At 38.4% G+C, this 26,155-nt stretch overlaps 3 protein-coding genes across 3 annotated transcripts; all 3 read right to left on the reverse strand.

Moving 5' to 3' along the window:
- Window positions 1-1,311: 1,311 nt before the first annotated feature.
- si:dkey-43k4.5 (potassium voltage-gated channel subfamily S member 2) lies at window positions 1,312-9,115 on the reverse strand. Its single transcript, XM_053316203.1, has 9 exons — window positions 8,945-9,115; window positions 8,716-8,849; window positions 8,430-8,594; window positions 8,175-8,346; window positions 6,838-6,921; window positions 6,577-6,738; window positions 5,719-5,802; window positions 2,148-2,240; window positions 1,312-1,767 (listed from the first exon to the last, which is right to left on the reverse strand). The coding sequence occupies exons 1-9, from the start codon at window positions 9,113-9,115 to the stop codon at window positions 1,312-1,314; spliced, it is 1,521 nt and encodes a 506-aa protein (XP_053172178.1).
- A 7,353-nt stretch (window positions 9,116-16,468) lies between these two features.
- Window positions 16,469-18,367, reverse strand: LOC128355384 (odorant receptor 131-2-like). Its single transcript, XM_053315624.1, has 4 exons — window positions 18,222-18,367; window positions 17,828-17,968; window positions 16,988-17,252; window positions 16,469-16,837 (listed from the first exon to the last, which is right to left on the reverse strand). Exons 1-4 carry the CDS (start codon window positions 18,365-18,367, stop codon window positions 16,469-16,471), a joined length of 921 nt encoding a protein of 306 aa, XP_053171599.1.
- Window position 18,368: 1 nt separating this feature from the next.
- Window positions 18,369-24,871, reverse strand: LOC128355385 (odorant receptor 131-2-like). The gene is made up of 6 exons (XM_053315625.1): window positions 24,717-24,871; window positions 23,518-23,656; window positions 21,860-22,285; window positions 20,641-20,889; window positions 20,494-20,501; window positions 18,369-18,420 (listed from the first exon to the last, which is right to left on the reverse strand). The coding sequence occupies exons 1-6, from the start codon at window positions 24,869-24,871 to the stop codon at window positions 18,369-18,371; spliced, it is 1,029 nt and encodes a 342-aa protein (XP_053171600.1).
- Between the last annotated feature and the right edge of the window lie 1,284 nt (window positions 24,872-26,155).

Genomic DNA, 26,155 nt, shown 5'->3' on the forward strand with positions numbered 1-26,155 from the left:
GTTGTGTTTCCATAGCAATTGGACCCAGCGATGGACGCTATGAACTTGTTAGCCACGGTTAGCGACCCGCGCGTGTAGCGTTGTTGTTGTTGTTGTTGTTGTTGTTGTTGTTGTTGTTGTTTACATCATCCAGCGCGCGCCGGTAAACGTCCCATGCTGCGTTCATGCAGACTCGGAAATGCTGAAGCCTACAGAACAACCATCGGTTATAAAAACCCGATATTACATTTTTAAGTAGCTAAATCGGCCGATAATATCGGACATCCCTAACTGTAACCACTTGGCTACAGGGCCCTCCCTGTATTCATTACAATCCAGTGTTTCTGTTGTCTACATTGCGTACAAAGTCCTGTTGGATGTTAATGTATGAGAAGGACTTTCTAAGTCATAACAGTTTTAAAGAGATAGTTCAGAGTAGTTTTTGGCGAATTTTACAGTTTTCCCCCCTTTCCCAGAGTTAGATACAACTAAATGCCTTCTGGAGGACTCTTTCTATGTGTTTGGTGTAGTCTGAAGTTATGTCAAACAACAATATCAGGCTATCTTGGTTCAATTATTGAGTGTCTGTGGGATCAAATAACATTATGGTCCCATAGGCATCCAGGAATTGAGTGAAACTAAGCAAGTAAACTAAGTAGGGTGGAGAGGCGCCTTTTTCCCTGCTTTTGTCTGAGGGGAAGCCCACAGTCTCAGACTTTGGAAAGGATTTTGTGTAGCTGATCTTAAAGAACTTTTCACAGTTTTTCATTATGGTTTTTATTCAGTTTATTTCATTTGCGTGCATGCTATTTCACTTTAGTCCACTTCATTATTTTTTAATGCAGGCGTTTAAGTTCAATTTGATCACTTTTTTTAGTCAGATTTGTTGTTGTTTTTCTGTTACTCTTCAAATAAAGTTTTAACAGAAACAATATAAGTAAAAACAAACCTCCACCCTGAAACAGCCCACATGCACAAATGAATGAGAAGCACTACATCATGTCAGAACAGTCTGTTATGGAAGCCCCAAAGTTTTAATCCAACAACTATTTATTTCAAGTCCAATTTCTTCTCCAGCTTGAATTTATTAGAAGCTTCTAAAGTTCTCAAGAAGCTGCTGCCTTTGTTGAGTTTTTGTCCTCCACGTTTGTTCAGTCAAATCAATGCAGAGTTCTGATGACAGTGATCGTCATGGAGTTACAGAGGATTTGACAGTTCATACTACATCTGTGTGGCCTTGGGTTGGATGGAAGTCACATTCATGATCAGATATGAGCATGAGATCATTAAAAACATCAGATTTGCAGGGAGAATGTGAGGTGAAGCTCATCTTCAAAGCTGATGCAGCTCCTTCTTCCTCACTATGTACGTGAAAGACGGATGCTCCACGTAACTGTAATTAATCACACCTCCTTCATCCTCATAATCTATATCATCCTCATCAATGTCATCAATATCGTCATCGTCCAGACATCTGCTGTCCACGTCCGATCCCTCGTCCTCTTCCTCCTCGTCTTCCTCCGGCATGTTCTCACAGCTCATCCTCATCTTCTTGCGGTTGTTGTTCCTCACGGAGGCCTCTAGCGCTTTCTGCCGGCGGTAGAAGTGGGAGAACTTGTTGAAGATGATGGTGATGGGCAGCGCAACCACCAGGGTGCCGCCCAGGATGCAGCCGCTGGCCGCCAGCTTACCGCCCACCGTGACAGGCACCACGTCCCCGTAACCCACCGTGGTCATGCTCACTGTCCCCCACCACCAGCAGGCCGGGATGGTGTCCAGACCCACGTCCTGCATGGAGACATAGACAGAGAGAGGTTTACCTTCATGTGTATCTCAAATATAGTCAAAAAACAATATTTCATAATAATTATTTGATGGCAGTGTGCTCCATATCTGTCTGTGTTATTGTTATTTTCCGACTTATTCATCTGAAATCAATCTCAAATCTGAAACTGAATCTGACCTGACTGATGTCTGATGAATTATTTCTTGCTTCATTTAACCAAATATCTGGCAGTCAAACTCTTGCCATAACAAAACCTTCCTGGCTGAGGACATTTTTTTTTTACATGATGAAAAAGAAAAAAAAACAGTTAAAGATAAATAATTTAACATAACAAGTCTAGCAAGTCGAGTCTACATGAGGCAGAACAACATTCAGACTTCACCTTTTCGTATTCAGCAGTGTAAGCGATACCAGAGAAGACGGACACTCCGACAGCCAGGTAGAGCAGCAGTATGCCGACCTCACGGTAACTGTGCTGCAGAAACAACATGGAGGACAACTTTATGAAACATGTTCCTACGTCAGTGTAGTGGCAACAAAAATATATTCAGAAAAATAAATGAATAAACTGAAAATCAAACAGCCACTGAGACACCGCAGGAATTAAACTTACTCAGGGAAAAATCTATTGTCCAGGCAAGCATGAAGTTTCTTTAAAAAGGCCTTGAAAGGATAGATTCACAAATGTTCAAATATATCTGCAAACCATTGTCAGATGACCATGAAAAGGTAATATGAGGCTTAAGAAATTAAAGAGTTAAATTTCCCAAAGTTAGAGGCTTTTTATTTTTTAATTATATTATTTGTTATCATCCCTCCACCGTAGCTCAACAAGAAGTTTTAACCTAAAAAACCTGTAACTTTGGGAGATAAACAGGGGGATAATTACAGCAAGAAAACAATGATTCAGTGTTCATTCAGGCTCCTGACTGCTGTTTTAGGACACAGTTAAAAAATGGTGAACCTGTCCTTTAATCTAATGACGTTCACTGATGGTTTCTGTCACAAAACTCATTTTCTTGTTCGTGTTTACTGGAGAGAAAAAAAAGGTTGGAAATCACTTTGTTTCAAGTAACACAAGAAGAGAAGAGAGCATAAGAAAAGGGAGGACATGATGATATTTTGACTACATTGTTCTGTAATCCAGCCTGAAGAAATCCGAGAGGAACAAAACAAATCGTCCTTGTCAGTTGAATCTCCGCTAAAAAATTAAATGCAGACTTGCATATTCCTGAAATTCCTCAGCGATTTGGAGTTCAAACAGAAAAAGCAATGAACTCAATCTTTCTCTGTTCATATGTGAACTGTGGTACTGTATTTCAAAATGTACCATGACAGTAAATAGAAAAGCAGCATGAACATTAGCTCTGATTTAATGTTCAGATTGCAAAACTTTATCTGCAATATTGTGTTTGTGCATTCAGAGTTATTGTGATTTAAAATTTAAGTTGTATCTAAGATTTTGGATTTAAGTTGTTTTAGGATACATTTTTAAGATTATCATTAAATGTGTAAACTAATCTGTCTCTCTGACCTTTTACAATCACATGCCCCATCACGGTCACTCCAGTCCTCTGATCAGTTATTTCTGGTCGTCCTTTGTGGTTGTAGCCACTAAAATCTGGGATGATTCACCTGTGTGTGTTTGGCTGACCTCCACACTGCCTGATTTAATGTCCCATCTTGAAGCACATGTTTATTCCTTGACTTTTACTCAATGAGACTTGCCTTTCTTTGTCTTGTTGTCTGTTAAACTGGCTTTTGTGTTTTTATTGTGTTGTTGTATGGCTTTTGCAATTTGATTGTAAAGCAATTTGCTCAACTGTTCAACTGTGCTCAACTGTGCTTTATAAATAAATTTGACTTGACTTGATTTTAATGCTAATTTGCATTGATTCAAAGCCAGTGTCTGTTTGTGGATGTTAAACTTGCAAGTAGCACTAATGCATTCAGGGGTTTTTACATTAGTTGATATGCAGGAAAGACATTAAAAAAGCTCTCAGTGTTTTGCTCCTGATGCCAATCACGGGTCTGGAACATTTCATAAAATACTACTGCAATCTAAATGTAAATGTAATGCATCCAAATCTGGTAAACCTCAGACATTTTAAACAATTATTGAAGACAGTGATTTATGCATTTACCTTGAACATTATGTAAGATGCATAATGATTTTGAATACATATAAAATCCTCTGCTGTAAAGGACCAGCTTATGTTATGATAGATGAGACTGTAACATGGCCTGTTGTACTACACATCTCATGTCGAGGGAGGCACATGTAATACAACCCAGGCGGAACAGTACGGTTGTAAATTGTGGTAACTGATTGTATGTCATTCTCTGCTGTGATTGATACACTGTACAACGAAATGTCCACAACACATCTGACTGAGCTGATTTAGGACAAGATTCCTGCTGTATTTTCATCAAGAATGGATCCTTGTGGAGAGAAGTCCCTAATCACTGCTCACATTACCATCATGTGATCAAACTAAACATCTCATCTTGAATTTCATAAGCTCTATTTTCTCAATTTTGAAGCCAGAAAACGTCCACTGTGGCCACTCAGGGAAGCCTGGGCAGAGGTTGAGAGACAGTAGTGAGAAACATTGGTCACTGCTCCCCGTCTCAAAGAGAGTTAGAGAGAGAGAGAGAAGTGGTGGTTGTGCAAGGTAGAGAATGAATGAAGATAGTGAATGGGGTTAGCAAGAACAAAGTCATAAATCAAGTAAATAAAACATTATATTCTGATTGTTTCATGGCGGTTACATTCTAAAGCACAAATAAACCCACAGACACCTCCACACAACCCTGCAGGAAGGTGCAGCATTGCAGGATTTGGTGCTTCATCTCCTTCATAACCTGGTCACTACGCTGTAAGTCCTGACCTCACACCCTGCCTGCTGTGATTGGTTGGAGGCTACACACCTACTGACCATTAATTAACGCCCAGAGCGACACACAGTAAAATAATAAGAAAATAAGAAAGTAGAGGCAGAGGGCAAAGTCTCTGCAGATACATACACCATCAGACGTTTCTACTGGGTCATTAGTGATTATAGATATTCTCTGTAAGTTGTTTTTAGGAAAATCCTGCATAGATGTTATAAACATGCAGACCATGTTTCTGTCCTGTGGGTGGTTTAGTTTGATAGTTTAGGAGAAATCAAACACATTTCCCATGTGCAGACACATTCACATGTCTCAGTGAAAGTGAGAGCTGTCAATCCTTTTCTTGTCAGTCATAATGACTCCCGTCCTGACCAGACAGCTCAGGCTTTGACTCTCAGACACACAATGAGTTCAAGTCATTCAAAGTCTACATCTCAAATAAGTTAATCAAATCAATATTTCAAAGACTTGATCACCAGTTTATATGATATATCTGCACAAGCTATATTTGTCATACTTTTTAAAGTGCTTGTTTTTGCCACTGAAAGGTTCAGACTGTTATTATAAGTGTCTGACAACATCACAGAAAGGACCATACAGGGAAATAAAACTTTTATCTACCTTTTGCTTGATCTGGTCTGTTTGTTATTGTGTCAGTGTCAAAAACAAGCACTATTATTGGACATACATTGACAGGGTGCTGTTGCCCCAAAGGATTACGCTGCAGCCCATATCGTGGCTGCTGGCTGCAATGCACTCGCTCCATACTGGACAAACTTCAAAAATGGTTGCTCCCTGAAGTCACTTGGGGTCCAGGTTCAAAATCCAGAAGTTTCTCTTACATGTGTGTGACATATCTACGTCTGTGCGCTGCCCAGCAACCTTTATCTGATGTGTCTACAGAAAGGTCAGCAGACTAAAATGTCACAAACAACATAAAAATCTATTGAATTATCTTTTTATTTTCCTTTTTCTAAGGCTGATTAATGTCACTGTATGTCTGCTCCAAGTCAGACAGTCAAATGTTGTGTGACGATGCAGACACAGTCCTGACTCACCCGTAGCGTCGCTCCCAGCGAACGCAGTCCTGTCGAGTGTCGCGCCAACTTCAAAACCCTGAAGATCCTCATTAACCTGAACACCTGAGAGAGAAAGACATGAGGTGAGACAGTGTATGTCATCTCACCTTTTTCATGAAACCCTTAAAATGCGTAATTTTAGCTCTTAAAAACTTTTGACTGAAAAAAGCAACATTTCCACCATGCCACCCATTTGCTTTGCTTCTTCAAGCCAACAAAGAACAACGTGTATAGATATCAGACAGAATTGTCAACTTGTGTCGACTCAGTGGAGCAGGCGTATTCAAAGGTCTGGACCCAGACACCAAACTGATTCAATTTATTTGTAATCCAGCACAATAAAAAATAGACAGACAATTCAACAAACAAGCAATGCAAATGATGATGAAAATAATTCAATAAACAATACAAAACAACCAACGAGCAATCATCTGAACAAGACCAACAAGAAGTTAGCAACTGCCAAAGAAAACTCTAAGAAATACTGAGTCTACCCACAAAGAAAAAGGGGTAAAATAAAGACGAAAAGACAGAGGGGGGGAAATGTACTAATGAAACATGAAAGTAAACACAGGGGGAAAAAAGAACATTTCCATTTGAGGTAAACAAGCAATGAAACCTTGAAGTCATGAAAAGAAGTAATGGATCTGAGCCTGGTCAATTATTTCAGTCTGATGGAGCTTGACTGTTTGGAGTGAGTATGCTGATAAAACCAGAAACTGTTGAAGTATGAAGGGGCAGTTAAAACCTCCTAGAGATCAGTGATAACCAATTAAGTCCATCATACAAGAAACAATGATGAAAACAGACAGATTAAGATCAATTACATTTCCCAACCTGTATGAGTCGTCCCAGGTTTCCCAGTTCAGACTCTGATCCCAACGTCAGGTCAAAGAGCAGCGTGATGTAGATGGGAACCACAGACACCATGTCGATGATGTTCAGAGGATGGTGAAAAAACTTCCTCTTGTTTGGTGCGAGCAGCAGCCGCATCACCACCTCGAAGAGATGAAACCAAAAAAAGTGTTTTAATTTTTGTAAATTCACCAATACACAGATACACACCACTGATTGTTCCACTTAGTTTTATCTTATCACCTCGAAGGTGAACCAGCAGGTGCAGAACACCTCCAGAGCCTGCATGGTCGGGTCCTCAATCAGCTTCCCCTCAGAGTCAAACGACTGAAAGGAAAGTCGAGAAAGAGATTACTGATCATCATGGACATTTACAAGTGTTTTAAATTTTACATTTAGTTTTTCAACCCTTTTCCTTTTATCACAATATCTTGCTGCTGTTTGTCTATACTGTATGTGTCTTATTGTCAACAAATCTCATGTGCAGAAGAGTATTGTGTGTGTATCCAAAACCTGGTATATAAAAGCAGTGGTGTGGCTCACTGATGTGTTTTTCACAGTTTTTGGACAAGGTTTATTTTACAGAGGAATGAGATGTATCAGGCTTTGGGCTCTGCACATACTGTAAGATTAGTTGACAATAAGAAAAATGTAGAAAATCATAACCAACCATTTTTCACTTGTTCTTTTTTTCTCTTTAAAAAATGAATCAATAATGGATTCAGCCAATTAGGAAGTCAGTTAAAATACACAAAAATAAGGGTTAAATCTAAAGATGTTTACAATCAAACTTGAGAAACTTAACAAACAGGGAAATAACTAGGGCTGGACATAGGTACTCGATACCTTTAAAAGGTATCGACCAAAATAAATTGAAACGATAGTAGTATGGAAATGTCTCTTGTCAAACGATACCTGCAATCGATCCTTTTTGCACCCAGAGTTAGAAAATATGACTATGGACATGCTCACAGCCAATCAACGCGTCTGTGGTTGTGAAGTTGTGGTGAATTTGAGTTCAGCCGCCAAGATGCCACCTAAATGCTCTAAAGTGTGTCTACACTACAAGCCTGTTACACCGGATAAAAGACAGAGACCTAAATGTGCAATGGGAATCTAATGAAGTGCTTAGTTGGTATCAGGATCACTTTAAGGATAATTGGATTGGTACTGGTATTGTCATTTTTTAAACGATACCCAGCCCTAGAAATGACACACTCCTTATAATTTGTTGTTTACTTGGTATTGCACCCATTTTTTAATTCCCTCATACAAGCATAATAATGTTTGTAACCTCACAAAACTTAATTTAGCTCATTGTGGTCTGGCACCACTGGATGTGTTGTAATTTTGGACAATCAGAGGTACAATAGATGATTGCATTCTCCTTCTCTGAACTCTTCCTGTATTTGATTGGATACATTTTCCTCTGAATTGGCTGCTTTATTATAATGGTTTCTATAATGACAGGACTCTCTGATGGTCACTCAAAACTCATCAGCTACTTACATAAACTACATAAACATTCCAGATTATAACTCATTTGAGGGAAAGTTCTTTGTTTGGCTCTCTGTACCGACCTGATACTCCGGCATGCTGTTGATACACATGGTGGAGATGGATGTGAGCACCACTATGATGGAGAGGAGACTGAAGAGCTTGCTGGGGATGGAGTATCCTGGGTTCTCCAGAGTCAGCCACAAACACTTCCTGATGTTTCCGTAACGCACCTCCTGGAAATGCAGCATGTCTCTGAGAGGACGGAGGAAGACGATGAGTTAACAGAGACGGAGGGATGTGAGCGGGTCTCATCAAAGAGCTTCACAGTCTTTCACCTGTTTAGGTCAGATATCTCGTCCACAGAGGTGTCTATGCTGCTGACTTCGCTCTCGTCGTCCCAGCTCCGATGTCGGCTGCTCTCCAGCTTGCGGCCGTGGTAACGGTAACTACAGCAACTGTCCAGGAAGAACTCGTTGATGCCCCAGTATTCGATCTCCTGACTGAGTGACAGAAATTGAAACTGAAATCATATTTAGTCAAAACTAAGGTTGACATGTTTTTTTTAATGTATTTGGGGAAATCTCAGAAATGCTGTGTTTGATTGACAGAGAGAGCAAAGACCTGAAGGAGAAGACGCACAGCTCCTCCATGACGTGAAGTTTGCCCGTCTGGTAGAAGTGAAGGACATAAGGAAACAAGCCGGGATTCCTGTCAAAGTAAAACTCCTTCTCCTGCACGTCGTAGTCATCACACACCTGCAAAGAGGAGAAAGAGGAGAGGCTGAAAATACGAGCAAATGACTGAACACAGGATCAGTCAGTCCCTTCATCTCCCTCCACCTATAACCAACCTGAAGTATATCTTCTTCTGAGTCACATGCCAGAAGTTTTCCCAATCTGGTATCTGGGAATTTCTTCAGTGTGCTGGAACAGAGACTCCTCTTCAGGCCTCCGACGTTCACGTGGACCAGACCCTCGTCTGAGTCCGGGTGGACCCAGCTGGGCAGACTCTCCTTCACCATGGTTAACTAACGAAACACCGGAGAGCCAAAACGCATTTCATTTAATGGTTATTGGTTTATTTCATGTTTTTATTTAATGTTTTTTATAGATTTTAATAGAAAAGGCAGGGTCCCAAAAAACACAGAAGAACAAATAGAAAACAAAACAAGGCAAAACAATGACGGAAAGGAAAAAGAAGAAACTTAATAACAAAAACAGGAAAGACCCTTTGACACCATCAAAGGAAAAGTGATCACAGTCATCGTATTTATTGGGGCTCAAACTGAACAACAGTCCAAAAAGTTTTTAATTTATTGCAACATGTGACAACAACAAAAGCAGCAAATACTCACATTTAAGAGGCTGAAACGAGAAATGATCCCACAAATGATTGATTAATTAGTTTGTGATTCATTTTCTGTTGACCGACTAATCGTTGCAGCTCTAAAGTCAACAAATCTCATGAAAACACAAAAACCAACAATGAACTTTATATTTGTGAGCTGTTTTTTTTTTAGATTTACGTCTTCAATAGGAACCAGTGGACGTCCCAAAGTACTGTGAGTGTATTGTGAATAACAGCAGATCTATGATTTTATTTGTGAACATCTTGACACTGAACATGCAGTTTTGCTGGATCATACTTTCTGACTCGCAGCCTGGATGTGATCCAGGTCTCGCTCTCTATTTCTATCCCTCCTCTCTTTTCTTCTTCCTGAGCTGAATCAGCAAATCACCAAAACCCTCTATGACTTTCGGCCAGGGTAGAGACTCAATTTCAGTATCTGTCCAAAAAATGTTTGAGCTCCTTTGTTGTGATATAAACTCTCTAATTTCATCTGATCCACTAAATGCACTCTACTAAGACCTGATGGCAAGACGCTCACTTGGTATACACTTAAATGTTAAGTACAGCTCTTAATATGGATTAGCTGAGAGTCAAAAGGCTTTTACTGGATTTTAGATACTTGCAGGCTGGGTATAATTGTTATGTGAATATGTTTGTTATATCATAACAAAGCTTTTAACAACACGAGTAAACTGATTATTCTGCTGACACAACATTTAAATCACATTAATCACGATTGCAACTTGCAACAAGCAACTTGTGTCCATGTGATGAAGTAAAAAAGCAAACGCACATGCAGCCAAAACAGAAAGTAGCTCCCACACATGAACATCTACTGAACTCCCAGTACAAACACCTACATAGTGAAGACACTTTCACGATAAAAAACAAACAAAAAAACAGATGAATAAATAAAAAAGTTCACATAAAAGAAAGATTTTTGTATATTAGTTAAAGAACGGGTTCGCAAATTTTATAAGTGTCTTAAAACATCAGTCAGGAGTCTAAATGAACATTTAAGCAATTTATCTGTGTGTAATGATTCCTCCTGTTCATACTGACCATTAGATCCTTCATAATGTTTACAGTGGAAGTGATGGAGGACTAAATCCACAGTCCTCCTTCTGTGGACACATGGATTTAAAAGTTGATGTGAAGCTAATATGAAGCTTCAACGTCCAAATGAGTCAAATCTTCATCTTCTATGTTTCAACGTTACAGTGTTTTTAGTAGAAAAGTCTTTTTGTTACTATACTTCCACCACAGAGAAACAGGAAACACTAAGAGGGAGTATGACGCTAAAAAGACTGTAAATGTGTCAGATATCACTTGATATGACTAACTCACACTGATGAATAGAAACTGTATTATTGTCCTCCATAACTTTAAGAAAGATTTGAAGTTTTCGTCACTTTTCTGCCCAAAGGCTCTAACAGATCCCACTGATGCCTTAAATATACACAGCACAATACAACACAATGCTAATGTTACTGCCAGAAAACGTGATTAAGTCCTATTTAGTTGGCAAATGTTGGTTTGATATTGCTTAGCAACAAGTGAAGACAGTTTTCTTTTCATATTTTGTTTTTTTTTTATTGCTCATCATCTCAACGTCTCCAGCTGTGCTTCATGCAGCGCTCACACTAACAGGACTGAGGGTATCCGTCCATTTGGAGGCAGCAGTAAGTGCCCTTGCTTCAGGTAAAGTGTAGCTATAATGTAATGTATGTTCTCCTATTGCACGGTGTAGGAAATGGCCCGAGGAATCACAGACAGGTGCTAACCTAATGTGGACTTAATGGTGTTTTATCCTGAGCAGTCTGACTTCATCCGGCTCTGAATCTTTCACTCTCTCCCTGCTGGTCTTTAATCAGGTTTTTCTTTCTCTCCTCAGTGATTTATGGACACATGTACAGTAAACTGTGGAAATGTGTCTTCGTCTGTCAGCAGCATGTGTGAATGGGTTGGGTGGTGGGGAGGTGGGGAGGTGGGTGTGTTCATTGGAAGCCTGTTATCATGTGTAAATGCCAGCGGTTGGGAGTTTATCTACTGAAGCGCTATGTTTAAGGACAACTCTGAGATACGTTACACTGAAATATTTCTGTTTTATGCAACTTTATTCTTCTACTCCAACACATGTATTCCACTACATTTATTAGGAGTTATACTTATTACTATAGCTAATTTTAAGACCAACATTTTATGTAGGGCTGCAGCTAATAATTAGTTTAGTTATCAATTAAAATGTTTCTCAAATCTTTTTTGTTTCAAATCTTTTATCCACAATACAAAGAGCATCAGCTTACTGTCATAGAGGACTAAAAAAAACAGAAAATATTCACATTTAAGAAGGTGGTACAAAGAAATGTAAAAAGTGACTCAAATTGATTAATTGATTATCAGAATAGTTGACAATTAATGTACTGTTAATTGATTATTCGACAAATCCTTGTAGCTCTAATTTTATGTATAAACCCTGATCATCATTTTCTAAAATACAATGTGATGTTATAGATTAAATTACCCAATTAATATATAAACTAGTTAAAATCAGCTCTGCCTCAACCTGCAAAAACATACAATTAATGCTGTTAACTGATTATACAGTAACAGCTTCTTCTACTTTTGGTACTGTGAGTTCATTTTGCAGATGAACTTTAACTTGTAACTGATACTTTCACTTCAGTAAAAGATCTCAGTACTTCTTACAGGCTTCTCCAAAACCTCAAGAGTTGAATTTGAGGTCAGAGTGTGAACTTGTCTGTAATGAACTTTCCAAATAAACAGAGTCACAATGAAGCAGCATTTCACATCATCATGGTCATGCAGTTCAGTATATCCTCATTTGAAATGTGATATTCAGCTTTGACTAATCTTGGAGAGGACTGCTGAACTGGAACAAATGTGGAAAATGAACTTTAGGGATGATAGCCATAACACTTTAATATTAAGCTAATTTATAAAATGATCCCACAGAGCACAAGTTGTGATTACAGCATCACTTTTCTGTTTCAGCTCTCATGTAGCTTGAATAAACTCCAGTTTTAGCACCAAGAAGGTAATCATTGAAACTGCACTGCCTGTGTTTACTGTAATGAAGGAATATGTCAAATGAATTGCAACAGTTTGGCTCTCTAGTGTGTTTTTAAGGTTTTTCGACTTCTTTGAGCATCTTTGAGATCCATACAAAGGATATTATGGCCTGAGCTCCCTCCCTCTCTCAGACTGTCACTGAATCTGTGTGTAATTCTGTGGCTTTATAGCAGATATAATCATTACTTTTAGATTAATATAGGCACAGATAACTATTTTTATATTAAAGTGTCACTTGTGCTGATGAACTCACAGAAAAGTATCATCAAAGTCTTAACTTCTCTTCATCTCCTCAGAGCTTTATAGTCTTTTTACTCTCAGAGCTTCACGCAAGAACAACTCCGATAAACAGATTTTTTCCTAAATGTCACATATGAGTGATTTAAAACAATTTGCTGTATTCAGCAGTTTTCTTATACTTGTCATTTTCTGTTAGGTTTCAATGAAATTCTTGATGACCACAAAGCCCAGACCTGCTTCATGAGTCAGTTAGAGACAGTCTGTCATTCAGGGAAAAAGACACTAAGATAACCAGATATCATACAGTTTATATATGATGCTGAAACATAGTTCGCCAATTAACTGAGGGGCTTTCTTTTTGATTGTAGGATTTTTAGTGGCACATTTCAACACAGCAAACAGACACAGCTGCAGATTAGCTGGTGAATATAGTGGAGCATTAAGCAGCTAAAGAGAGTAAAAACAGAGCTAAAAGAGAGTGAATATTAGACTTACAATCACCAGGTGGACAGAAATAAACTCCAAATAAATAAAATAATGTTGTAAGCTAATTTTTTGGAAACAAATAAACCAAATAAACCTAAAGGCGCTCGGTTGTAGCCAATAGAAAAGATTTAAGAATAAACCAAAGTTCAGTCGACACTGATTTTTTCTGATACGGATAGTTTTCTTATAACTCTTGTGTCCATTTTAAAGTGGACTCTCTGTCATTATTATTTGAAACCTTTAACTTCTATAGAGTCAAAGTCCTCTGCACTGATTATTTAGATGATAAGGATTTAGTGTGGAGCTCCTGGAGGAAGGTCTGTGCACTGTTTTTGCTGACAGGTGAAGACAGAGTGATGCTGTAGGGAAATATGGTGATCAGGTCTCCTCATGGTGCAATATTCACATTAAGAACGTGTAAAATATAACTGGAGGCGTTATTGCAAATGTGCATGCAAGCCAACATAAAAGCACTAAAGACGCAGAGAAGATAAACATTTCACATTAAGAAATCATTTATGAGTGATCTCTTTAAATATTATGTTATGCTATGAATGTGTTTATAGTGTTTGTTGGGCCTGAGGACACAAAGTGCTTTCTAAAAGGCTTTTGTGCTTTTAACTGCATCTCATTGTCTTCATTCATTCAAAAAGTTAGTAAGTGGATGTTTTTAGCGTATAGATATTTTGTTAGATATATTCCCACAGGTCAATAATGAACCTACATGCTTAAAACTGTGTTTGTTTGAAATGACATCTCCACAGGCCACCTTAAAGACACTTTTCTGAGTGTTTTATGACTGTCAGACTGTTTAACAGCTATTTATGGGTTTAAAACTGACCTGGACTCTTCTCAAAAATGTTTGTCATCTCTTGAGGCTTTTGATTTGATCTCCACTCAGTCTTACCTCTGCACTGTCTTGATTTTTGGCTCTGAATGTCTTTGAAATGTGCATACTTGATGTTTTGCTTTTGATAACCAAAGTGAAATTTTAAAGTCTCTTAAAATATATCAATTAGTTTAGTTGCTCAACATAATCTGCTCCACAGTGTCACTCTCATTAATGTAAAGGATGATGTCATTAAATGATGCGTTTCATGGCATCACTCCTGTCAAAATGAGTGGTGTTATTTTTTAGACTTGTGTACAAGCATCAAACAAAAGGAAAACAGATAGTAAACCACAGAGGGACAATGTGACACTCTGAGTCTATAATTACATGAAGGACCCATGCTGAGCTCTCGGGGGAGCTGCCATGCTGCACATACAGAAATAAAGTTGATCTATAATTCAGCACAAGGAAGCGCTGCGGCTTCAAATCACAGCAGTGGAAAAATGCACCTTCAATAACAACAACCACTAACACACATACATACACTGAGACACGTCAGTGCAGTGCAATCAATATAATTAAGACAAGACAATCCACCGTTAACAAACTGTCAGCTTTAACTTAATGAATTGGTCGCAGCTGGAATCTCTGCAGAAGCACTACAAGCTTCAATGTTACAATTTAAACAAGCACTATATTAACTGAGACTTACCTCCTGGGAGTTTTATCACGATACTCTTTCATCACCGGATCAGATCATCCCCAGATTTCAGATTCACCCCATGATGCGTTCAGAAGTTTTACACTTTCACGAAAAAAAAGGACTAAACTCTGACATCCAGGAAACGACAGATCCAGAGAAAAGACAGTGAGCTTTTACACCCGAATCAACATCCAGGACAACCTTCCTTCTGCCTGTGACGATCATCTGTAGAGGAGAGAAACCAGGATCAGCTGTGAGCACACAGGTTTCCTCCATCTGAACCTGAGTCTCTCTCTCTGCTTTGTCGGACAGTCTTCGGCCTTTTCCGTCACATTCCGGAACAGGATCGTTTCTCCGATTGAGAAACACCTTTAAGACGCTCATTAAGAGTTGCTTTTATGATGTGTTTGCGACACCCAGTGGTTCATTTAGAGTTTAAAGATGAATTTATTTTCAAAGTCTTTATTTTTTATACCGCCTAAGGGACTTTGGCTGGAGTCAGTAGCCTAATAATTTCTAAATGGCCTGTCCTGTGGCATCAGTATCACTGCTGTCTCACAACCGGGGCTCTAAAATGTGTGGTGCTTAATGAAATTTAGTGAAATCTCATCCGTCATTTAATGAACTGGTGACCTTTGTGTTTTTTAATTACTGTAATATGCCTCTAATATCCAGAGGGAGTTGCTGCATTGCCAGCAAAGGCTTTAAGTTTTCCACTAACTGCAGCTGGCTTTCCTTTTTTCTGTCTCATTAAGAAGAGGAATGACAAAGACCACAATGTCGAAAGGAAACAGGATGTAAGTGTCCTCTTGATGTAATAATATAAATAAATGGGAGTTTTTTTTTGCATTTGCACAAACATCAAAATTAGTTTATTTGATCGAGGTTTTAACATTTCCGTGTTCTGAACCCCCCGAACAAGATTTCAAACAAGTCTCATGAGTCTCATTCATTCAGAAATGTATTGTTTATCACAAATTAATATTTCACATATTCCACCGATCACTGCATGTCTGTGGCGATGGAGCCATCTAGTGGCCAGAATCAGGACTTACACCTGAACGTGGATATGTGTTGACCTTTCCTCTTTCATAATTAACACAGTAGAGTTAAAAATGAGTTTATCTTCATTTGTAATCTTCTGGCATTTGTTGTTTTTTCAGAGGAGGTTGATGTTGATGGTTCAATTGATTGACTTATGTTTTTCAGTGTTGTGGTCTTATATTTAGTAATAATGGTGAAGAGTCTCTGTGGCTGTGATATTGAGGTCATTTGCAAAGGCATAAAACGTGCGCCATCATACAAAAAGACATTACTGACATTATAGACTAGACATTATAAAGTCTGTAAAAGCATTAGTATATATTATATATTTTTAAAGAAACCAACACACGACTCAGTGTTTTAGCCTTTACTGCAGAGTTCGAGGCTGTGGCCTGCAGTAGCTTATTTTCACACTGACATCTGAAAATGTGTGATTAACTCATTAAAATAAAGGTTTGTTTAAATTGTACATGCATTTTTGTAATTGTTTTTGTATTTATATGTGCCTCATCAGTGTGGTCAGTGATATTTGTACATAATGGGCTAAAACATGAAAAATCACATGTATGGTCCTTGAAAAGCCATTTAGTCAAACACCTGCCGAGACCTTTTCTGGTGTCCCTCTATCACTTTCGGCCTCTTTCCTGCAGAGTTGCGCATTTACAGCAGAGGTGCATCCTGATGTGGCTGCAGAACGTCTTGTCTCTGATGCCGTAGATGAGCGGACTGAGCAGACGAGGAAGCATATTGGTAAGCAGGAAGATGCTGAAGAGGATCTTGGTGCGATCCTGGGGCCACATGGTGACTAAAATAAGATTGAGGAAGGGAGATATGAATGACAACATGCAGATGACGAGCTGGACTCCATGCAGCAGGATGGTGTTACGGGCGTTTCTGGCTGAGGCCTTATTGGAGCCTGAAGCTGCCCGAGCAGCTAAGAGGACCTTCAGATAGGTGATGATCACAGTCAGGAAGACGAAAGAAAACAGAAGGATCTGAGGAGAAGACAAGAAGACACAAACATCTAGATTTGTTTGACAACTGATGCAAAAAAGTAATTGAAATTTAGCTAAAGAATAAAAAAACCACACTGCTCAGTGGAATATAAAGTGAGAAAATCAATGTAATGATAATCAGTATTTCACCTGGACGACCATACTTTGTGTCTTATGGTACGGTGTGTTGTACACACTGAGGCTGTAACAGATGACATTGCTTGAGAAGACAGAGAGGGGCTTTGTGGCGAGGATGATGAAGATGTCAGTGAGGGCAGGGATGATGGAGACGCCCCAGATCAATGCGATCAGAGCATAGGCTCGCTGCACAGTACAGATGTGCACGTGATGAAGAGGTCGGCAAACAGCGATGTAACGCTCCACTGCCATACCAGCGAGGTTCAGAGGGTTGTTCCTGGATCAGGACGAATAAAAACCCTCATGATAATCAGTTGTTTAGCTTCTTTAATCCAGAGTTACTGTTTACAGGAGCATTGAAGTACTGTGAGGGTTTTCAACATCTGTGAATTTGAAGTTATTATGTGACCTGTGTTATATGACACTATGTGATTAATCATCTTAGACTGCTGCTGCCTGTTATGCATTGTTGAATTTGTATCTCAACTCACTCACTGTAAGACATTACTGATTCATCTATCATATTTACTTAAATTCAAGTCTAAAAATAGGGCCAAGTTGGCATTTGTGGCAGAGAATGACAGACTGTAGATATTAGCTTTGTACATATTCTGTATAATAACTATAATGTGAGTTGACTGGCTTATGCACAGTATACATATTACTGCTTACTTTAGGTAGATCACATTTTAAAAGTCTGCTATACTTAGTCAAATGAAGATTTAGGTTTGAGACACACATACAATCACATGTATATTGTGTGCTGTGGTGATGCCAAGAAAAGTGTAAACCTGAAAAAAGCACACATGCAGAATAACTGTGTTAACACAAACGCACACCTACTGTACATACTTGTTGACAGTGATTAAGATGAGCATCATGATGCAGCAGGTAATGAATTTCGGGGGTGCGGTGTAGGTCAGGATTTGCAGCACCACAGCAAGGGTGAGCATAATCATATCATTGATCACTAGATGGATGTAGAGCACATACCTGCAGGAAGTAGAGCAGGACAGAAAGAGGAGGAGGAGAGAAGTTAAAGAGAGAAAAGTTGAGAAAAGACAGCAGCAGAAAAATATGCAAGATGAGAACAGAAAAAAGGAAAGAGGAGACTCAATAAGGATTTCATTATATTTTAAAAAATCACATTTTCAACATGTGACAAAATATACAACACTAAACTGTGGACCATTTCACTGAGTTTTACTGTAAGCATCTGCAGAGGACACACATGGCCCTGTATCACCTGGGGTCTTGCTGAAGGACCTGGCTCTTAAAGTAGGTGTAGACGAAGGCTCCATTGATGGAGTTGATGATAAGGCCAAAAGCAAAGGTGATGAAGTTCTTAGTGAAAGCACTGTTGAAACTGTCCTGACGTCTGGTTGAGTTCATATCACTCCTCGTCCCGCTTCAGTGACGGGAAACCAAAACTCAGTTCAGCAGGGCTGGAAAAACAAATTAAACAGAAAAGTTAGTCCACAGTTAATTAAATGCATTCTCAGTCAATAATCTAATTTAAATAACTCAACAAATAACTCAAACACAGTAAGGTCTACTTCTTTGCTCGATGTGCTGCAAATGTTTCACAAAAACTTGGATCTCATTTCACTCAATTCAAAGAGTGGAAATACAATATATAAGAGCTAAAATTTCAAAGAACACATTCATATAAGTGTGAAGGAGCCTGCGCTTAAAATAAAATGAAAGTTGTAATTTATAAGAAAGATGAATAAAGTAAGTAATAGTAGTAAGATATGTTCAAATATTTCCTGAACTTATCGATTTATCAAGAACAGAAGTAAAATATCACTATTGTCAGTGTTAAATAGAATCAAAAGTATATTAATTGATAATATTAGTTTGAAATAAAAGTACAATACATTTATAAAGACAGCCAATCATAAATGTAAACATACTTCTTTCCATTTAAAATTCAGGATACTTATACACCCTCGCTAACTTTGTAATCAGAGTTTAAAACCTATACCAAACTTATTTCAACATCACACTGTCTGTAGGAAGTGAGAGGAAGAGGAAGATGAATGCTGTTATATAGACTTCCCTGCTGATACTGCAGAGAGACGACATTATCATGGAGAGGTGGGGTGAGCAGTTAGGTGGAAGGACTAAGAGTTTATTATGTTGTCTACACTTCATTTTGATTTATTGGTTGTAAAAAATATTCTTAATTTCATTAGTATGACCCAATATATAAATAAATATGAGATACCAGGCTCATTGTAGTCAAGAATGTAGTCTTAACAACAAATAAAAGAAAAAGGTGAGTTAAAGGTTAGTTATGAGAAATCGGCTACAGTCTCTTTACCCTTTTCTACCGAGCTGGAGCTGGTGCTGGTTCGAAGTCTGACTAAGCACCGGTTCTTTGCTTTACCACCGCCAAAGCTCCAGCCCCGAGCCTCAGAACGGGAGCCAGAGCGAGCACCAACTCTTTGCTGGTCTAAAGCAAGAACCGATTACGTCAGGGGACTGGGGGCGGGGCTAACATTTATTAGCCGGCTAGCGGGGCTAACGGATTAGCAGCAACTGAGCACTGGCTCTAGCACTAGCTCCGAACCAGCACTGGTTCCAGCTTGGTGGAAAAGGGGTATTTGTAGTTAGATTGATTTTCAAAGCAGGAGAGATCTAAAAGGAAATGTATTAATAAGAGGAACCATGGACCAGTTAGCTGTGACTACTGTCATGCCAAAGAAGGCCTGTTTCTGGTCATATGAGGCTTCTGGAATAAAAACCCTGTGAAGCCTCAGTCACTCAGTGAGTCGAGTGTAATTTGTGACTGTAATGGCTCGTTTAGAAGGTCTGAAAGCAGCTTTTTGCAACTTTTCATCCTTGATTTACTTTCGTCTTTGGTACACCTTCACACAGTGTGTTTCAGGTACTTGGCGGGTCGGTTTTTGTGCCTGCTTCTTTGGGTCGTCTCAGCTGCTTCTGTCTCTTCATGTAAATCCCAGACTGACTCCATGATGTTGAGACCAGGACTCTCTGATCAGACAGGAGAAGAATCTAAACATCTCAAGTGCCTTAAACTTTTGCACAATAATGTATATTTTTTTAACTGCAATTTAACATCAAATTCATTTTGAGAATGTCTCTATAAGATGGTTTCTGGCTTTAAATACGTTTCACCTGATTCTCTTGGTGGACTAGTTGTATATAAAGCCACAGACAGGACCCAACCAAGACATAATACACGTTTGCCTGCAATGCATCCTGTGTACTGCCTATGGGTGGAGTGTATAATGTCCTAATATGGAACAGCAAGACTAAAACATCTCAGGTCTTAGATTGCTTTATTTAAAGTGCTTTATAAACATATTTGAATAGTATTTTACATACATAGATTAAACATTTCATCCATCCATCCATCCATCCATCCATTTATCTTGATCTTTGGATCTTATTGAGCATATTTATATATCAGCAGAGAAGTTTGTCACACGCTGTCTTTCTGTACTCAGCAACATACATTTGATTCATGTCTCCAGCACTTGTTGCCTCACCATGCGGACTGTAAAGGAGAATTCAAGTCAAATGAATGCCACAGATAAAAACTGTGAGCAACGCTGGTCATTCTTCATTGAGCTCATGAGCAGCACAATGACAGTCACTTGCTCTTGTCTTGTGGTTTCCTAATGTTCTTATTTCACCTGCAGGTTCACTTTCAGCACCACCGGCCTGACCCTGACGACGCTGCGGCTCCAACAAGTCAAGTACCGAAGCCAGTACTTTCTGAACTGCTCGTCTCTAAAACCGTAGATCACAGGGCTCATGAAACGGGGGATGATGTAGACGACCAGGAAGAAGATGTAACGAATCTCCAGACTGAGGCGGGGGAAAAGGGAGATGAGAGCGGCCTGAAGGGAGGGAACCACAAAGGCAAGCATGCACAGCAGCAGCTGAAACAGAAGCACAAGAAACAAGAAAGGACAATCAAACAAACATTACAGTATATACTTCATGACTCTCAGGTTGCTCATATCTTTTAACTGGTAAAACTTGCAAATTAGTGATACTTTTTATTAACACTGGAAAGGTTATACTACAAACCTACAGTAGATAGGCTCAATTGGGGGTCGAATGAATATGAATACCATAAACAAGAACAGCAAAGATAAGTTTGCAATATTTATATTACAGGAGTCGTGACTGGCTAGATTAGTGTTGTCCTTACAAGTTCAAAAACACCTGTTGGATCTATCCAGAAATTTGACATACAAAACAAAACAAAGAACAAAGATAAAAAAAACTGTTTTTTAGTGTGGCAAGCTTTATGCTAAGAATAAGATCGATATATATCTCTATAGTAAGGTTGCAACTATTTTTGTCATAGATTCATCCATTAATTATGTTAGCACGGTCAATCTTGTCTAGCACTGATCACTTTTGGAGGAATTCATTCCCCTGCCATCTGGACGGAGATTTAGGCTACCTCGAGCATGAACAAATAGGTTCAAATTTTCTTTTGTCCCACGTGCAATCAATACAGTTAACCTGTACAACCCCTAAAAACAACATTTCTTATTTTTATTCGGATTGAGATTGTTCTTATCAAGTTTGGTTGTGTTGTATGTCACTGTTTATTTATCTATTTATGGTTTTTGTGTTAGTTGTTTTTTGTTACTGCAAACCAAATTTCCCCTCGAGGGACAATAAAGCTCTGATCTGAACTGAACTGAACTTTACTTTTTAAATAAAACATCAGGAAATGATGAAAATGCTTATCACAATTTCCTTCCTTCTTCCTTTACTTGTTTCATTTATAGTCCAAGACTCAAAGATAATAATATTGAGGTTTCTGTCCTACGTGAAGTAAAACATTCCCTGCATGATAAAGTTTCTGTTGGGTTTGGTTTCTGAAACACTTACCTGCACCCCATGAAGCAGCACAGTGTTCCTGGCTCTCTTCACCGAGGCCAGGCCCATGGAGGCCGCTCGTGCCGTCAGCATGATCTTGCAGTAGGTGTAGAGCAGCGTCAGAGCCACGAAGGAGAGGTAAACCCCATCAAACACACAGTTCTTGTAGTAGATGGACCGGTCCCGAAAGAGGAGCGAGTGGTCACAGAAAATGGAGGTGTGGAAGAAACTTGGTGGCTCCTTGACGATGGTGATAAGGAGGTCGGTGATGGGCGGGGTGGAGGTGAGGATGAGGATGATGTAGATGAGGAGGAGAGTGCGAGGGACGGTGCAGATCTGGCTGTAGTGAAGGGGGAAGCAGATGGCGATGTAGCGCTCCACCGCCATGCCGGCCAGGATGAGAGGGGTGGAGCGGGTGGTGAGGACCGCCGTCATGATCTGAAGGAGGAAAAGTTGCTTGGTGTGAGTGGAAAAGATAAAAAGTGATAACATTTTACTTTAAATTCCCTTATTTAGCATTTATTAGCTGAATATAAAGTTTAACCTTCCTGTCGTCAAATTGACCCCGTCTGTTTTGACTGTTCCTTCTTTCCTTCCTTCTTCGCTCTTTCTTTGCTCCCTGCTCCTTCCATCCTTCCTTGCTTCCTTCCGTCCTCCTTTCCTTCCTCCTTTCCTTCCTCCCTCCCTCCTTACTCCTTTCTTTCCTTCCTTCCTTCCTCCTTTCCTTCCTCCCTTCCTTCTCTCCTAAATTCCTGCCTCTTTTCGTCCTTACGCCTTTCCTTAGTTCCTTCCTTCTTTCCTCCTTTCCTCCCTCCCTCTCTCCTTACTCCTTTCCTTCCTTCCATCCTTGACCTGAGGACAAAAGGAGGGTTAAATAAATGCTTATAATACACAATAATGTAGTTATAAGTAGATATTACAACATTTTTAAGTGTTTATTTCAGCATTTCTCAACAATTATGACTTCTCTTCTCCTTAAAATACATTTTTATATTGTTGCAACTGTGTTTTATTATATTCTCATTCATTATGTTTATATACCAGAATCCAGCTATGAGGAGTTACAGTTGTTGACAGTAACTCTGTCTTACAACTACATCTATTTTACATGTATTTATTTACTACATTTCATTTAAAAAAGCTTTTAAAAACACACTTGAACAGGCAGGCATTTTTATAATATCATATAATCGCTGCTCCTTGTTGTTTTATTTATTATTTAATGTTTCATCTACTCGGTCGCCCATAAAGTTGGAATCATTTTGTTTTCAGACACATTCCTTTTTTAATTTTCTATTTATACACATCAGTAATCACCTTCAACCAGTTGCAATGAGACTGATCAATACAATTTTGAGAATATTTACACTTTATCTATCAAGAATAGATCACATTGTCACAATCATTCCAACTTTATGGGTGACAGTGTACTTCATACTTGATTATCTTATTGTGTTTTGTGTTATTCTGTTAGTATTGCTTGTGTGAAGCACCTTGTGACTTCAGTTTTGAAAGGTGGTATAGAAATAAAATGTATTATTATTACATTATAGTGCTGTGTTAACCTTTTTTACAGTTTATATCTGCTTGTAGAAGTTAAATAGAAGGGTTATTTAGCATCATTATAGTTTTAACAAGGATTTATTTTAATACAATCTAAGCTCACTCACCAGGATGCAGCAGACCGATGCGTGGATCTTCCTGAAGATGTAGCTGACCACGTACAGAGCCGTTACTAGGGTCAGCTGCAGAGCGTCGTTGATCACCATGCAGATGAACATGATGTATCGAGGGTTCTCGTAGAAGAGGCTAGAAAATAAATCAGAGCTGGATGAAAAGTCACAATAGTATGATTATAGTAGGGGGGTAACTGCACTTTTAATGTATACAGTGCAATATCAGCATTTCTGGTATACTATTAAACTATACTATTATTATTCAACTGGGCACATTTTTTCCACTTTAAAATCTGTGCAGTAATAATAATATCCAACTCAAGTATATTATCATTCAACACCAATATTACACAGTTGCCCATAAAGTTGGAATAATGTTGTTTTCAGACACATTCCTCTTTTTATTTTCTATCCATACACATCAGTAATCACCTTCGACCAGGTATAATGAGATTGATCAATACAATTTTGAGAATATATACACTTTATCTATCAAGAATAAATCACAATGTCACAATCATTTCATGAGAAGAAGTAAAAAAAAATGTATTCCACCTTTATGGGCGACCGTGTGCTTTTATTATTTTTAACTATATTTCTATTACTATTGATTTATATTGCTTGTGTACTTATCATTTGTTGTTCTATTCTATTATATCTATACTTGCTGCTGGAGACACTGAACATTTCCCCACTGTTGGACTAATACAGAAATATCTTATCTTATCTTATCTTATCTTATCATGATTACTTTCATACAGATTATTGTTGTTTGGTGTAAAAAACCCAAATCTTCTAAAGTCCACAGTGATGTCATCAAATATCTGTTCAGTCAGTTTATCAGGTGAGATAACAAACTGCAAGTCAGGCAGTAAATCCTCACACTGGTGGAGGTGTAACTGCCTGAAAAATGAATTTCTACTTCAGGTAATAATTTAGATGATATTAATTGTTTCAGCTCTAGATAACAGGATAGTTACCCTGAAGAAAGTAGACTGCTTATTTAGGTAAAGTTATACAGTAATAGAGACATTGATGGCATAATTTGTACATTTAGAGAAATCAATAAATTTATCTGCAGGTGCTGATTTTACATCTTTAATTGGAGTTAAGTTGTATAAAACATTGATGCTTAAACATACTATGAAAACACGTTTTTTTGTAGGTCATAGTCTCATGATGGCCGTGTGTACCTGTGTCGTAGGAAGGTGTGCACCATGCTGCTGTTAATGATACTGAGGGTGAGCCAGACCAGCATGGCCACTATGTTCTTGGTGAGAGCATTGGAGAAGCTGTCTTTAGGTATAAACTGAGCGCCCCCTGGTAGCGTAGAGCTGGTATTACTCATCAGCAGGACCAGAGGGTCGGAGGAGGAGGAGGAGGAGGAGGAGTTGAACATCGCTGACATCTCCTCCACACAATCTGAAGGGACACAGAAAAAAAAGATGCTTTACAATTTCTGAAATCTGATTTTTGGATCATAGGGACAATTTAATATGAACAATATCAGATAATTATGAAACACTAGAGCACTTTTTTTTTTAAAACACATGGATTAATCACAAGAATGTTTTATGTGATAACAACTAATATCCTCATCAAAAGACTCAAAGATGTGCAGTATAAGGAATGTAAATGAGTACATGGAATTACTGAAATTGAACTGAATGAAAATGATAGAGTATGGTCTAGAGCAGCTCTATGTGAAAGGCCTTAAGATAACTTTTGTTGCTGTATAGATAAAAATTAATTGATTGATTTAAATTGAGTAATCTTTGTCAGACACACAATGGTTAAGTTATAATGAGCTACAGTATACACACACAGAGAGATATTACATTTACCCACTGTCTGTAATTCATAATTTACAATGTTCATCCAAATCCACAGTGAGATCAGAGGAATTCACCCATTCATGAATTATAAATAGCTATTTAACTACAATTGAAAACATTGTAGTTTGGGTTTAATTGTAATATAATGTGTGATGACAACATGTGGGACTCATTAGAATATAAAATATTAGTAAGACTACATTATGACTACAGTTTTAAAGTATAAATACATCATCATATACATCATATAATACATCATATACACATATAGACTTACATCATTCAGCAGCTCATAGAAATTCACCCTGTAGTGTTATAAAAATTAGACATTTTCATTGTACTGTATGACATCACATGGAAATAATTATGTAGTTTCACTTCATATTCACATATTCAACATACAATACAGTCAGAAGGATTGCATAGACGTGTACAACATTAAACTTTTTCAAACTTTGAATGTAATGTAAAAGTAACATGAATATGAGCTGTATCCTATTGAAACAGAAAGTAGAGGCAACAGTGATATTATTATATTCAGAGATCAGATGATTGATGACAGATCTCACCTGTTGAGTCACTGACAGAGTCAGCGACCTTCTCCAGCAGCCTCTTATCTCATATATAAGGATTTGTATGGATGCTAGTGTCTGTGTGCTTTGATCAGGTTGTCATAGCGATAGAGTAAAGGTCATGATGTCACAGGTTATGTTATGGATTACTGAGGAGACTTGTGATCCCTGAGCCGCGGACATGTAGAAAAACATGTTCATTAATGTTTGTTAGAGAATTATTTG

Source organism: Scomber japonicus, chromosome 3 (assembly GCF_027409825.1).
Source record: "Scomber japonicus isolate fScoJap1 chromosome 3, fScoJap1.pri, whole genome shotgun sequence".
Lineage (NCBI taxonomy): Eukaryota > Metazoa > Chordata > Actinopteri > Scombriformes > Scombridae > Scomber > Scomber japonicus.